We start from the raw sequence: 16,574 nt of genomic DNA on the forward strand, positions 1-16,574 counted from the left end.
ATGAAGACCAGAAAACACAGCAGACAGGTCAGAGATAAAGGTGTGGAGAAGTTTAATGGAGGGGTAGGTTATAAACGATATAACAAGCTTTGGACATTTTGGACACTTTGTTTAAACCATAATGATGTGAAAATGGAAAGAGTATGGCATGACTGCAAATCTCATGAGACCAAAATTTAACCTTTTGGCCTACATGTCAAATGCTTAGTGTGGCAGAATTCATTGCACATCACCCTGAACTTGCTTTACCCTGCAATGACCCATGGTAGTGGCAGCATCATGCTGTGGGGAAGCATTTTTTTTTTCACAGCGGGGAAAGAGACGCTGGTTATAGTTGATAGGAAGATGGATGTAGCAATGAAAAGAAAATGTGCAAAAGACATGAGACTGGAAAGGAGGTTCACCTTTCAGCAGGAGACAGTTACCCTAAACATACAGACAAAGCTGCAATGGAATGGTTTAGATCGAAACATATTCATGTGTCAGGATGACCTAGTCAAAGTTCAGGCCTAAATCCAATTGGGAATCTGTAGCAAACCTCGACAACTGAATTTCACAAATGATCCCAATCTAGTTATTTTGCAAAGAAGGATAGGCAAAAATGTACAGAAGTACAAAGAAATGTATAGGATGAATATATTATACACACCACATTTTTCAGATTTTATGTAAATCCCTATTAAATGCATTGAGATTTTTGGTTTTAACGTGATAAAATGTGAAAAAGTTCAAGAGGTAAGAACACTTTTCCAAGGCACTGTATTAGGCCTGTTGATCACCAGTCACAGCTAAAGCTGCAGGAAATGTCCTTATTTTGATAACAAGCTGATTTATTGGTGCATCACTAATGATAAGTACCCTGATCTTTGAAACTGTTTCTAGCTTTGCAGCAGACTGAACTTTGGGACGATTTTAAGGCTGAGGGTTTCCAATATATATCAGTATTATTACAAATGTGTTACCATCTAGAGTTTCCTTCTCTGAGTCCGAGTCCCAGCTTAGAGAGGAAGGAAAGGCTGAGGACTTGAACCTCCTCTGTGCGTTCCTCTGTGTATCTGCAGCGGTCTGCTCGGAGTTGTCCTCTCCAGCTAGGTCCCATGTGCACTCAGCAGTCATCAAGCCATCACTCAGATTTGGAGAACATGAAGACTAGTTCATAGAACGATGATCAATGACAGTTATTGGCTGATGTTGGAAACAACAGCAATAATGACATTAGCGAGGAAATTCTTACCTCTAAGCTGCAGCTGAGGAAGTTGGGGGTGATAGGATTTGGTGCTGAACTGTAGGAAAGGGGCCCATTGCTGGTCCCTGGGGTTAGGGGTTGCCCATCTGGCTCCATGGTCCCCCAGAGAACAGTATGGAGTCCCAATGGCGAACAGCCTGCCTACATTGTGCAAAATCCTCTGACTCTGGAAACGTCAACAAAGGAATCCAAACTGAACTTTTTCATTGCAACAACTTTCAGACTGCCACATGCTGCAGGAATATACATGCACTAATAAACACACAACTGGAAATAAGAATAAAAACATTACAGATTCTGATCCATTCTGCAGAATGTGCTGATCGTATTTCCAGCTCCAGTTTTCGCATTGTTTGACCTATTTTTAACAATATGTCTGGTCTTTAAGAATCAAATAGGGCGCCCAGATGGTTACATAAATAAGTGGCCTTTATATTCAGGCCCAAGTCCTCCCCTGCCTGCTGCCCTTTTAGGAAGCAGAGAAACGGATCGAGGTGTCCCTTGGGTTAGCCTCTGAGGACGTAGCTCATATCAATCCAGGCAGTGTCAGGTGATTGGGACAACAGCACATCCGTGCAGACTAAACAGCAAACTGAAGCTGCTTTTGAAGAGCGAATACTCACTGGCCTGGTTTGCGGGTCGCACAGCAAGGCTGACACCGTCTAAGCACCGTTCGACATAGTTTCTGCCTTTCTGGTCCGGAACCGGAGCTTTGCTCGCAGGAGGCTCCGACGGCTCCCGCGGACAAACTTGCTTGTCTCTAGTCGCTACTCGGGTTTTTCGATAGGATCCCTCCCCGGAGGTGCCAGGCGGAGGACTCCATGTTATTCAGCTCGCAGGCACGCCAAGGCAGCGTGCGTAACGTCAGCGGGGAGGGCGACGGAAAGACTTTAGAGGAACCCACAGGGGGCAAGTTTAATTAGTCAAACTTTTACCGCCGCAGTTCTTCACACATATTTATGTTATGTATGAAGACTTTTAAGCGTCTTTATTAAAATGTCGGAAGAAATTTTTTCCTACCAATAAATTGCTAAAAAAAAAAAAAAGCAAGCAAATGAGCGAGAAGAGCGTAGCCTATAGCGTGATGTTTCTTTTTAATGTTGTAGCTTTTTAAGTAACTTTAATTATTAATTTAGGGTCTTCGGTATTAAATTGAATAAATATCATTTTTATCTCATATTTCTCAGTGTAAGCTCTCAGATATTAACATTGCTGGACATGATCCCTAATTTAGTGAGGAAAAGACGTGCTACGTTTTTTTGTGTGTGTCGATAGATTCGTTTAACATAAGTACATGCTGGAAATCAATTAGCGCCAGATTATTAGACGACTATTTGGCTCCCCCTACTGGCTATCAAAGACACTGCGTTTCTAAGCTACATGAAAATGATGTTTTTGGTAGTTTTCTTGAGTAACAGTGTTGCAAACATTGGTTGATCTTTCAAGAATGGTATACCAACCACCCCTCCACCCCCCCCTGCAATTAAACAAAGACCTTAAAGAACAGAATGGAATAATCCTTTATTTGGGTAACAAAGTCATAGGGAAATAGAAACCATTACGTTTTTACAAATATGCTGATAATTTGCCATCCAGCAAGGAGCAAACAGGAAATGTACCTCCCAAAATATGTGTTTGAAGATAAGATTGTGCTATTATGTAATTCTGCTAAATAGCCTATGCACAAAAATACACAATAAAGGCCTTGCATTAAAAATATCTTCAGAAATATAGAACATATAGATGTTTGCATTCCCACAATGCTCAGTCAGTCCAACAACAGAGGGGCTGGTGGAAAAAGAAATCTCAACGAAAGACAATATTTCAACACAGACTCGACTGGGAACATTTGCAACTGTTGGCATGATAGAGCAATCAGAAGGAGGCTGTACAAATGTTTCCGATGTCGATGGTTTGCTTCAGAAATAGACTTTCTTTTCTCTATGACCCTTAAAGAGCAGCTAGAATTCTCCCATTCAAATATCAACAAGAACCAGGTACTTTGACGGGAAGAAAGTAATCTGCTTCGGACAGGCAGTAATTTGTCTGTTAAAACAGGAGACATGTTGCTGCAAGCCAAAGTAGATGTTAAGGTATGTTTAGGAATGATGGAGATTAAAGTTGTTTTCCTGCCTCAAATTGCAGTCTTTGCTTCTGAATATCAGTTCTGCTACACATAGAGTGAGGCTAGCTGTCTGAAACCAAAGTAGTCACGCCCATTGAACATTTTCGCATTTTGTTTCATTTTATGTGACAGACAAACACAAAGTATGTCTTGATTGGGAAGTAGAAGGAACACATGCAGAGTTGAACCTTTACCCCAGTTTTTTGCAGCCTCTAACAGGTTTTTTCTTCCAGGAAGCCCTGTACTTATTTTCTTAGCCCAGAGCAGTCTTGTTGTTTTCCCTGCTGAAGTAAGGCATCCACACAGCATGATACCAACCGCACCATGTTTCACAATGTGCAGGTAACGTTGAGCACTGTTAACTTTTACACATGGGGTTTGCTGAGTTCCCTACATTCTTACTATTATTTCCCATCAGAAATTCAACAATCTTACATCCTCTTCTATAAAATGCCAGATTTATTCTCCCACCTGAGCTGTGGATCTTTCCAGCTCCTCCATGGACCTCTTGGTGGCTTCTTTTGTGTTGATTGGTTTAGCCATGCTCCTAGATGCTCAAAGCTTTTGATATTGTCCAATAATATAATAACTCTGCTTTAAACCTCTCCAGAACTGTCTCCATGATTGGCTGCTCTATTCCTTGGTCTTCATGATGCTTATTATTCACTAATGTTCTCTAAAAACACCTCTGCTGGCCATTACAGAGTAGCTCTATTTAAATATTTCATTTTTATTCTACTTCATAACTATGCACTACTTAGATCTCAAGAAAATAAGTTGAAGTTTGTGATTATGACAAAATTTTAAAAAAGGACTGTGTTGGGAGTAACCTTTCTTATTATTACTTATAGATGAGTGTTCACACACAACATAATGATTCTAATGTTTTCACTTTTGTTAGAATATGGATAAGAATCCTCATTGACGTAAATTACAAGGGTAAATGACCTACGGTTTGACAAGGTTTTGACAATCGTTTATTAAGAGAAAGTGTTTTAGACAGTGGGGTTGCTTCTGGGAAAGATCCGGAGAAACTCCTAGACGTCTAACCACCAACAGGTGCAGAAGCTCGGACATCTGTATTGTGGGAAGGTTTGAAACAAGTGAATCCTGGAAAACAAGCAGGCTTACCATAAATAAGCAGGTAGTCTTGTGAAGTTACTCCCTGAAATGCTTTGTGAAATGTTTTGTGAAATTTTGCACTCACTATTTTCATTGAATTAATTAATTAAGAGTTTGTATTCACTGACTAAAAAAGGTAATTTTGCAGTCTACCACCCTTTTCAGAGAGGATTAAATGGATTCCTGCTCCAACATGCCAGGTCCCCTACACTGTGTCGCAAGGTTGCCTCTTTCCTGCAGCTAATGTACTTTGTGTGAACAATGTCAGCCAGTGATGTAACTTAGGAGGTCCAATACATTTAGTTTTTTTTTTTTACAACAAAAATAGGGAGAAGCAAATAACCAATTTATTTAAAGAAATCTTAGACTTCAAGAGCTAAAAGACTTTTACAGAATTAGGCAACAATAAACTCATAGCAACAAAAAGAATATTTATTGTATAATGTTTTGTCTTCATTCTTCCTCTTCCCAGGCTCACAGTTTTCATTTCTGTAAAGAGGAATTAAATATGTCAGAAAATAAATGTAGCATTCATTGTGATGCAACAAATCTTTTATTTTTGTTCAACAATGTAAAAACACTTTAATTCTCAAAAACTTGAAGGCAAAACCTAATGAGTTGTGTTAATAAAACAAATGTAGCAGACCCAAGTGTCACAAATTATGACACAGGTACCACAGCGGGTACTTGGATTGTCTTTAGTTGTTATCAGAAGCTATTTACCATTTATAAGGTAAATACAAAGCTAAATAACAGCAATATAAGACGAGCTGTTCAAGCACATTGTTCTTTGCTTCAGATAGAAATGATTCAATAGAGAAGTAAATTCAATATATCAAGAACTCTCAGTATAAACTGAAGCAGCTAGAGGCAATAGCTCCTTTTTCCCTGTTTGATCAGAAGATGGATCTGGGAATGACACCAAATCCAACTTTAACCATGTTTCAGTTGCAAGTTAGAAAACCAGTGAAATATGCTAATTGTTCCACAAGCTAACTACTAACAATAATAACGATGTATCGTTGCATTTTATGTATTCAAAGATTAAAAGAACGTGCATATTTTGCCAGCAGTCAATGTGTTCTAAACTCAGCCATAATGGATTTCTAGGTGGTGAGAAACCTCTGACTTTTCCACTAGGAATTGTGGCTTTAATGGGCTTCCAGTTAATGTTTCCAACTTGAAACTTGAAAATTTAGGCCTCTTAGTAAATAATGGGTGAACAATTAAGCTTCAACAACAAAACTCGGTAAACTGAAAAGAATCCAAGTTTTGTTGTACAAATATTTTAAAATATCTCTCACTATGGTGAGATTTGGAAACCTAAGTATTTACTGAGATGTTAAAAAGTGTGCTTTAAACTTTGTGTCCAAGGAGTTAATGCTTTTAAGACTACTCTGAACTTTTGGGTCGGTCCTCTCTGGTGAAAGGACACATTTCTGACAAATAAATGTCTCTACCATTTTATATCCACCACTGTATACTTTTACTTTAACAACAACTACCGCTAATAATTTCAGTGGACTTAAAACAATTATATTTGATATTGCTTGGAAACAGAGCATTCAAACCTGGTCACGTCTGCACAGTCTCAGAATATGTTGCTGTGGTTACATTCTAAAACATAAGTAAAATCATTACAAACTCAGTGGAAATGTCAGAAAAACAAATGTGAAATAAATCTAGGACTTTTGTAACCAATATTTTAGAATATTAAACCTATTCAGTTTTATTAAAATTCCAAGGCACAAATAAAGCAAACACCATCCCCAAAACATTTGCATCATAAATTGATTTTAAGCGTTGAAGAACAGAGTGTAGGGTTGGCTTGACTGAATAACAGTACATGGGGTGTGATTACTTTTGCAAGACACTGTAACTACTTATCCTTATGTAATGTAGGTTACTGACACCTAACTACATTTAAGGCTTATTTCTAATCTCTATCTCATTAAAAAGTAAACACACCCAATAAGTTTTCAGCTTCGTTTCTTATAGCTCAGCCTTTTGTCCATGTTAACATCCCTAAAACACTACTTTGTAATGCAGGATTCTTGCGTACCCCATAGTGCTCCCAGCCTTTGATTTCTGCGTAGAAGGTGTCTCCTGGACAGGATGTGCTCTGTGTCCTTGTAGGATGTAGGAGGACACCAGTCGCCCTTCGCCTACTGCGCAGGACGCCAGCTGATCTCTCACCAGCCTCATGGAGTTCTGAGACGGAAGACGGGTTGTGTAGTCTCCAATAAAGGACACACCATAGCCTTTGGAGTTTTGTCCGGATGTGTGGGCTCCCTGCCAGAGCCAGCCTCGGCCCTCGTAGATATTCCCGTCATCTCCAGCAACAAAGCTTTACAAGAATTTAATTCTAAATTTAGTGTGTACCTTCGACATGTAGAAGTGATCTTACGATGCTACCGATTTTACCTGTATCCAATGTCATCCCGGCCTCTGTCTTCTTGGTGGAAGCGCTGCATGGATCGCATGTCTGCAGAGCATTGCTCAAAGGTCAAGCACGGCTGGCTTGGGGTGTGGGTGTGATGGATGTACAAGTAGGACAGAGGCAAGGACAGCATAGTGGGTGTTCCTATTTACGGCGCAGCACCCCACATACATCGAGAAATGATTGGTGGACAATCTGTTAAGACATGAAGGCATCAGATTTTTATTAACAACGTTCTTTTCTGTTATTCTGATGGAAAATCAGAATAAGAACAGAATTCTTTCAGTGGTTTAATCTCATGCTCACCCATGTACACGTGGACAAACGTTTTCAATCCCTCCTTCACAACAGCCATCAGCTGCTTCTTAGTCTTCACCTCCATCATAGGGTGTCCTGCCAGCCTTTCCCGTAGTTCTACAGACTTCACCACCTGTCTGGCCAGCAGTGGAGGGAGGAGCAATGCTTGGAAGTTCTCTCTGCGACGTCGACTGATGAGACGTGGGGCTCCGTCCATTCCCTTGCTGTCTAGTTGGTGGTTGTAGTAGTCATTAAGCAGACTGCTGAGCTTGAGAAGATTGGAACTGGCTGAAACCTCTCTCCCCAGTATCATGCCATCCATGCCTCCATTGACCTGAGCTGTGGTGAGCAAGGTTGGTTCGTCTGAGAGAGTGAAGACTTTAGGGGACGTTAAGCTGTTCCAGCAGCCATCAGGTCCAGGGCGATTTGTACCTGAAGAACCATGCCTCAGAGAAAGACCAAGATCTTTGGCCAGAGTGAGCTGGTAGAGACCTCGAGCTCGTCCGCGAGTCTTGGATGGGAAGCCAGCTTCAATGCCCAGGAGGAGCGGTCCGAGGGCAACTGTGGTATCGTCTGGGGTCAGAACCACTCCTTCTTCTTTGGCGTCTTCCAGCATCCTGTGGTGCAAAACCTTGCTAAAGTATTCTGAGAGGTTAGCGGGCAGTTCAGAACCGCCAGTCTCAGCATCTGGAAGGAAGTACTGGATGAAGGCATCATTAAGGCCAGCTGCTCTGCGCAGCCTCTTTAGCACAGCAGCTGGATCTGAGTCCAGGTCCTCATCTTCAATCTGCTTTACAGCCCTGATGAAGTCCTTCATGTGGTGTGAAAATGAGGCTGGAGACAGAAACATTTATGTTTGAGTCATTAACACAAGAACCCTTTATAAGCAGTATTGAGGTAATTATAAAGCTGAACGTGAAGTTCTCTAAAGACTAATGAATTAAGCTAGCAGTGTCTCAGAGTGGCTCATTACTGGTCTGTAAAATGATTACTCAGCTACTGCGGATGTTAGCACTGTTGCCTTGCAGCATGAAGGTCCTGTGTTCTTTCTGCATGGAGTTTGTATGTTCTCCTGTCTATGCCTGGGTTCTCTTTGGGTACTCCAGGTTCCTCCCATAGTCAAAAAAATAACTGGTTATTACTTTAACTTGCTTTTGGGTATGAGTGTTTGTGTGAGTGCATAGTTGTTTTGTGTTGCCCTTTACAGGACTGGTGACCTTTCCAGTCCATTAAAGGGCACCATGCCTATTGCACAATGACCAGTGAAGAAAAGAAGCGAGTAAAGACAATGGATTATTAATTTAGACATGTTTTTTAATTTAACACTGGATGGTAGTTTTTGATGAAATCTAAAGCTAATGTGTCATTTTAGGCAATAATAAATCCTTAAAGCATTTTGCAATGCTAGTTTCTGCCTAAACTAATATAGAGCTAATGTTGTAATTTATGTCTAAAATAAATGCCTAAAATATCTGTTTTAGTACTGGATCCTAGCTAAAGGAAATGATTTAAGCATACATTTTGAGTTTTAAGACTGAATGACAAAAACTAAGTTAAAGTGAAAGTTCTGACTAAACTAAATGTTTAAACATTGAATGCTAAATTCTGGCTAAAACTAAAGCTAATGTGTTTCTTTGGGAAACATAAATGTTTTAAACACTAGGTTTATATTTAAACATTGGATGATACTTTCAAAGGAAAACTAAATCTAATGTGTTATTTTGACAAAAACATTTTAAACAAGCATTTTAAGTTTTAACATTAGATGCTACTGTCGTTTCTGACTAAATTCTTTTAGACAAAGATAAATTTGTTTTAAACAAAGGCTGGATGCTAGTTTTTAAGGTTTTCTCTCTGATTTATATCAAACCAGGCTATGTTTATTTGCAAAGCAACTGACTTGACTAATTCAAAGTATGTTTTCTTTAGAGTAGCTGTATAACGCTGTCCTTAGTGAAGCAAAGTTTGACAGAAATAATCTCTCTATGGGTCAGCAAAATGTATTTCCTTATTTTTCTGGTCCTCAGAGGGAAACAAGAGCTTACTCAAAACATTATCTAAAACCTCACATGAAATGTCTGTAAAACCGTCAGTCAGTCATTTTCTACCGCTTATTCCATAGTGGGTCACGGGGGAGATGGTGCCTATCTCCAGCAGTCTATGCGCGAGAGGAAGGGTTCACCCTGGACAGGTCACAAGTCCATCACAGGGCAACACACAAACAACCATGCACACGCTCATTCATACACCTAAGGGCAATTTAGAGTTACCAATTAATCTAACAGGCATGTCTTTGGACTGTGGGAGGAAGCCGGAGTACCTGGTGAGAACCCACGCATGCACGGGGAGAACATGCAAACTCCATGCAGAAAGACCCCCGTCTGGGAATTGAACCCAGGACCTTCTTGCTGCAAGGCAACAGTGCTACCAACTGCGCCACCGTGCAGCCCATGTCTGTAAAACCATGCAGACAAAAATAGAAGTGAAATCTAATCAGATGAGAAACAGATTGTCATGAATGGAGCATCCCAAGTCTTCAATAGATGAATGTATTGAGGGGGTTAGAAGCCTGTTTTATTTTTGCTGTGGCCAAGTTTAATGATACTAATTCTAAAAGCAAAACTGCAAAAATTACAAACTTAATGTTGTTCAAGCAACATTGCTTGTGTTTGTAATAAAACACAAGTTCTTATTTGCTTGTCTAGTGTACAAACAATTAACAACAGACATGGAGAAAGATGAGAATTTTCCCTTCCTTCAGGCAGAAGTTGAAAACCAATACTGAATATACTCAGCATTAGATTAAATTCTTATTATGATATTATGGCAGTTAAAACATTTTAATATTTTGTGGTGGAAATGATTGCATGGACTCAGGAACTCCACTGAAAACACTAAGGAAATAGATTATGATTGCATTGTCAGTAGCATATAAGTATATAAAACCTCATCAATTAGAAAAAGGAAAAGGTCCAATAAGATTTTAGCCTTCAGATCCAAAACTGGCTCAGTAACATCTAGTCAGGAGCTCTTTGATGCTTGACACTATTTTAGAGAATCAAATAAGCTGATCTTATTCATGTTATTTTTAGTAAAGTTGATGTTAGTTCTGTAAAAAGATTAATCTAAAGCAAAATTATCCCTACAACCTAAACACAGTCACTAGTAACCACCTTCAAAATTTTATGCTTTATGGATCAAGAAATTATTACCAATAACCCAAAGTATAATTTTATCACGAAGTGCAATGCATGTTGAATAACTGATAAGGAACAAATATTGTTTACCTTCTGCATATGTGCTGACCAAGAGCACCACAACAGCCAGGGTTAATTTCCACCAGCCTTTGTCCATTCTGAGCTGTAAACACTTTCAGGTCCAGGCTTGAAGTGTGCACACCTTTGTTGTCTCCCTCTCATTTATAGATATCCGCACGCAGAGTTTGCATTAAGTTATGCAACAGCTGTACACATTTAATCAACCTGCATCCACCTGAACAATGTGGGAAACAGGCACCTGTGAAATAAGCTGGGTGTTTGTCCTTAACTGAGTTGTGAGGAAAACACACAGCTGACTGCTGCCATTGTCCAGGTCTGTCACAATAGCTCTCTGTGTGACAGACCTGGACATTTTGGAGAAATTTACCATTTCTGTAATAAATCTCACACATTTTGTTTGTGTCATTAATGTGGCAGCTCCACGTGAGGTAACATGGCCACACCAATATACAAACCAGTCCCACTCCCCTCTGAGGAAATATGTATGCTATTGTTAATCTGAAAAATGCAAAGCTTGGCTGCAATACAGAGGAACTTCCAAAACCATAAATCACGTGTTCCTGTGGTTGAGACAGAATGCACACTAAGGAAATTCAGATGTTCCCAAGGAATAAATGACTGAAATAGCGTCTGTAATTACAATATGTGCGCAAAAAACAAAAGCATACATTGCATACATTGTTGCTGCGCCGACTTGAACGGAAGAACAGGAAGTGGATATTGACTGGGTGATATGTAAAAGTCCACTGCAGAAGGAAAGGGCTTTAAATAACAATGACGGATATGTTTACTATAACCAGTAACAATGTGGACGTCACAGGGAAGAACAAGATGAAAAATGTGATGGCAATGAGAATAATAAAATGATTACCATCATTACTGTGATGGTAATGATGGTAATGAGAATAAACTGAACACATAAACATGTATGGGATTTTTGTGGGGGTTTGTAGGGAAGTGCCTCACAATAGTATTCTTAAACTTTTTCACTTTTTATAACATTACACATACCTCAATTATCTTTATTGATGTTTTATGTGATAAACCAACACTACAACAATACATAATTGTAAACTGGATAGAAAATGATAAGTGGTTTTACTCTGTTACTCTAATGTCCTGTCTGATCAAATCCCATGCAACCAGTTGCCTTCAGAGGTCACCTAATTAGCTAATAGGGTCCACCTGAGGGTAATTTAACCTCAGTATGAATCCAGCTGCTCTCTGAAAGCCTTAGAGGTTTGTTAGAGAACATCAGTGAACAGCGTCATGACAACCAAGGAGCACAGCAGGCAGGTCAGGGATGAAGTTGTGGAGAAGTTTAAAACAGGGTTAGCTTATAAAACAATAACCTAAGTTTTAACTTTTCATAGAAAATGGTTCAATCCATTATTTAAAAACCAATACATGGCCAAGAAGAGCATTATTTCAGAGAAGCTGACAAGAGGGCCACGGTAACTCTGGAGGAGCAACAGAGAGTCACAGCTCAGGTAGGAGAATCAGTCGATCGACAAACATTAGTCATCAGCACTATTAATCTGGCATTTATGGAAGAGTTGTGATAAGAAGCCATTTTTGAAAGAAAGCCATAAGCTCAGCAAACATGTGGAAGAAGGTGCTCTGAGCAGCTGAGACTGTAAAACATGGTGGTGACAGCATCGTGCTTCTCTTCAGACTACTGGGAAAGAGTTCAATGTAGGACAAAAATACTAAACTTAAAGTTAGAGCTACAATGGAAAGATTTGAAAGAACAGATGTTTACAGACCCTATCTGTTGAATCTGACTGTACTTCAGCTACTTTTAAAGAATAATAGGCAAACTTCACAGTTTACAAATGTGCAAAGCTTGTAGGGACATACCCCCAGATGATCGAAACTGGATGTGCAGCGAAGATGGTTCTACAAATAACCAAAGTAAATGGGGCTGAAAGGAAATGCATGCCACACCTTTCAGATTATTTTTGTAAAAAGAAAACAGATTGTTTTACCATCTATTTGAGTATGATGCAGTACACTTTATGTTTATCACACAAACTCCAAATAAAATGCATTGACGTTTGTGGTATGTAGACATGAGGTATGTAAACTTTTGCAAAGCACTGTTCCAAAATTAAATGATGACCTTGTTTATCCCAATGGCTTCGGGACCAGCGGTATTTTTTAAATAACAGTTTCTTGTGCTTTTACACTGCTCTACAAATCAAATATCTACGACTAATATGCTTATTCAAATATCTGAATTACCATTGACAATTATATATATATATATATAAAGATAATAAATAAAAACAAAGCAAATCATTTATACTCTATGTGGCAGAATACATTTTAATTCTAATCTGTCATAACTAGAATAATAGGCCCTGGGCATTATTACAGGAGCATTTAAAACAACACCCACAGGATCTTTATTAGCAGAAAAGGGACCTACCATTAAGCATGAGAAGGGATCAGTTGGCTATTGGGCAAATTTAAAAGGGCATGAACAAAACCATCCAACACAAGAAGTGCTAAAACCATGTTAGGAAAAATACAGAAAACATACATACATACCTTTTAGTTGGATCATAAATCAGACAACTGCAGAAATTCAGATCGAAAATATTAATGTCAGTTCAATAGTACCATTACCAGTCATGCAACCATGGATATTCACAGACCCAATGGTGGATTTGAAATTATTAGAGAAGAACATAGGAAATAAAAATGTTTTAAATTCAGATACAGTCACAGAAAAGATTAACAGATATTTTGGATATGTAAAAATATATACAGATCCATCAAAGAATACAGCAGATCAGATCAGGGTAGAATTCATTATTCCTAAGTTTGGAGTGAAAATAGGAAATAGGATAAGTGACAATTTATCAGTATAAACAGGATAAATGGTGGCAATATCTTACTCGCTATTCAGTAAAGATAATCAACCTCTAAGATCAATCTTTTGTTCCGATTCCAGTTCATCATCACTCAGTGTTAAAAACAGTTGTTCAGAAGGTAGATCAGACATCTTGATGAATATACAACAAACACTGTCAAGAATCAAGTTGACGGAATTAATTTTATATTTGCATGGACACCAGCTCATATTGGTGTTAGAGTTAATTAATCAGCAGACAAAATTGCAAAGGAGACTACCAGAAGGCTTTTTATTGAAATAGAAATCCTATTCAGTCAAAGGGCAATAAAAAGCATCATACAGAAAATGAGGGAAATATAGCAAAAACAATGGGAAGAAGAAAGAAAAGGTTGATGTTTAATGGAGTTCAACAGAGGAGGTAAATATCTGAAGGTTCTCAAGCTTTAATGATTATCTCAAACAGACTGGTTTGTCTGAGAAGATATGAGGGGGTTTTTGAGCGGCCTTCCAGTCAACACTCCTTGGCGTTCGCACTCCAATCCAATAGGTGGCCACCTAATTCCAAAAAAAGTCTGCAATCCATACCAGTAGGTGGCGGTAATGCGCCAATTTTGTTGTTTACCAACCGCCATTGTAATAAAAGAACAATGCAAATTGCAACCTAAATAGAGGACGAAGAAGAAAACGGGAAGAAACACTTTAACATAGCTGTTTTCGCAACATCACGGTGCGTTTATCTCCTTAAAACGTTATTTATAGTAAGCTGTTTTAAAAAAAATAATTGCTTATTATACGTGTTGAACGGTGTAAGGTTTTATTACTCCGATATCGTTACAGTAAAGGATGCTACTGGGTTATTGTTTGTAGCTAGGCTACTAGGACCTAGCAGGAAGCAGCGGTTTGATTTAGGTTAACATGAATTTACGTTGTCATATTTTACATGGCGTTTATTTCATTTTGTGTGTAACTTACAGCTAAAACCTTAAAGATTCGATATTTGTGATTTTCTGTTTTAACCGTGGTGATGCCGCTTATTTCTACAATCATTGTAAAAAGAACGAAGACCCTATTTTAGTTCTAAGGATTTATGTATCGGGGGCAAAGTATACAAGTTCTGGTATTTTCCAGGTCCTCAACTCGTTTAAAACTAGCATCAGTTTTACTAAAAACAATAGATTCTCTACTGTCATTGTTTTGTTGTTTTTTTTATACAAAAACGAAGTCAACATGGAAGGGTTCCCCTATTAAATCCAGCTAGATGATGCTTATCAATGTCCGAGCTACCGCACCCTGCTGGCGGTCAGACTCATCGGAGTCTCTCCAGTCCTCGGTCCCCAGAAGCGATCACACTCTATATAACCCTGACTCTTAAGGGGACAACTCAAACAGTTTCTAACTTTTAGCACATTTAATCTAGATTAGGCAGAGGAATTATTACAGAGATCAGCGCTGAGGCTCCTGTCGCCGTCTGTTAGAGGATGACGAAGAGCCCCGAAAGAAGGTCACAAGTAGTTTTATATCTGGCACTCCAATGCAATGGATGTGCCTTCCCTCAGTGTTTATCAGTAGACGTGTCACCATTCTGGTGTCTTGCTGATAGTGTGCAATAGCAGGTGTCGAACCCCTGAATCTAAGTGTGGCTGCTGCAATCTCACCGCTCATATTAAGGCATGTACCACAGTCAACCCAATGCACTAAACTTCATGTCAAACTGTAGGATTATTATCCTATTCTAAGAAAAGTGACATTCGCATTTATACTTTATCATTCTGGTCTTTGTGTGAAAACTCATCTATAAATAATAGTAAGCAAGGTTATTCCTAACATCAAAGAACTTAATTTGATCATCGGCAAGTGTGAGCACCTCCATAAAAGCAGGAGTCCGCTGCTCTTAAATGCAGTTGTGTGTGTTAATTCAAGGTCAGAGCGGAAAGACATCAGCAATTGCCTCGGAGAAGCAGTTAGTTAGTCTAAGTTGAATATAAAATGATCAGGTGACTTCTAGAGATATTTTACTTAAACTATTTATGCATGAGCAATTTTGACTGGTGGTTTGTTACAATTAGTCACAAAACCTTTGGATGTTCACAAGTGTATAATCCTGCCCCTGTCACCATTCTCCAACAGAAAATGGACACACGGTTCACTCGAGGAAAGTCCACCATTCTCGAGCGACCTCTGAGCCGGCCCAAGACTGAAGTAAGCCTGAGCGCCTTCGCCTTGCTGTTCTCGGAGATGGTCCAGTACTGTCAGAGCCGAGTGTACTCTGTGACTGAGCTGCAGACACGCCTTGCAGAAATGGGCCAGGGTGTTGGAGCCAGCATGCTGGACGTGCTGGTTCTGAGGGAGAAGAACGGGAAGAGGGAGACCAAAGTGCTGAACATGCTGCTCTTCATCAAGGTGAGCAACCATTTGAGATCAGTTAGGATTGAGTTGGTTGGTTTCTTTAAAACTAAATTAGATTTTTCTTTTTCCCTCAGGTTAACGTATGGAAGTCCTTATTTGGTAAGGAGGCTGACAAGCTGGAGCAAGCCAATGATGATGACAAGACTTACTACATCATCGAAAAAGACCCACTCATCAACACGTACATCTCTGTGCCAAAAGAGAACAGCAGCTTGAACTGTGCAGCCTTCACTGCAGGCATCGTGGAGGCCATCCTCACACACAGTGGCTTCCCTGCTAAGGTCACCGCTCACTGGCACAAGGGCACCACGCTGATGATAAAGTTTAACGAGTCGGTTATAGCCAGAGACAAGGCTCTGGATGGCAGATAGCAGGGTGAAGAGCTTCAGAGCCAGGATATAGTCTGATCCAGATGTACAGAGGTCTAATGGTGATAACTGACGAGATCAGATCATGTAGATGGATGTACCAAGAAACATGTAAGGGAGAAAAGAAGCATTTTGTTGGTTTTGTTTATCATCTTTAGTGTGTTGTACTTAATGGCATTTGTGTTTGCTTTCTGAACCTTATTAAACACTAAATAAATTATGTTGTAAATACCTCTTTATTTAGGTTCCCTTCATTACTCATTGCAGATATCTTCTAAATAATACACTATATGTAGTCTCCAGAGACTCAACAATCCATCAGCCGGGCATCAGAATAGTCAGTTGTCCCTTAATCATCCCACGTGAGTGATTGGCAGGTCAAATGCTAAGAAATCTGATTTATTTCCTCCTAATCTTTAAATACATAAAAAA

The 16,574-nt window shown here is 39.3% G+C and overlaps 2 protein-coding genes and 1 pseudogene across 2 annotated transcripts in view; 1 reads left to right on the forward strand and 2 right to left on the reverse strand.

The window, feature by feature from the left end:
* LOC124863668 (protein Wiz-like) overlaps nucleotides 1–2,086 on the reverse strand; it is a 44,112-nt gene extending 42,026 nt beyond the window's left edge. Inside the window, exons 1-3 of the mRNA XM_047358090.1 lie at nucleotides 1,870–2,086; nucleotides 1,235–1,412; nucleotides 963–1,149 (exon numbers count right to left, since the gene is read on the reverse strand). Coding sequence (XP_047214046.1) covers nucleotides 963–1,149; nucleotides 1,235–1,342 — 295 coding nt within the window. The 5' untranslated portion in view covers nucleotides 1,343–1,412; nucleotides 1,870–2,086. The remainder of the gene's footprint in view (nucleotides 1–962; nucleotides 1,150–1,234; nucleotides 1,413–1,869) is intronic.
* Nucleotides 2,087–3,660: 1,574 nt separating this feature from the next.
* LOC124863855 (trafficking protein particle complex subunit 5-like) lies at nucleotides 3,661–16,362 on the forward strand. The gene is made up of 3 exons (XM_047358380.1): nucleotides 3,661–3,713; nucleotides 15,496–15,768; nucleotides 15,849–16,362. The coding sequence occupies exons 1-3, from the start codon at nucleotides 3,696–3,698 to the stop codon at nucleotides 16,143–16,145; spliced, it is 588 nt and encodes a 195-aa protein (XP_047214336.1). The 5' UTR covers nucleotides 3,661–3,695; the 3' UTR covers nucleotides 16,146–16,362.
* On the reverse strand, nucleotides 4,905–10,712 carry LOC124863854 (annotated as a pseudogene).
* Nucleotides 16,363–16,574: the final 212 nt, after the last annotated feature.

Source organism: Girardinichthys multiradiatus, chromosome Y (assembly GCF_021462225.1).
Source record: "Girardinichthys multiradiatus isolate DD_20200921_A chromosome Y, DD_fGirMul_XY1, whole genome shotgun sequence".
NCBI classification, from domain to species: Eukaryota; Metazoa; Chordata; class Actinopteri; order Cyprinodontiformes; family Goodeidae; genus Girardinichthys; species Girardinichthys multiradiatus.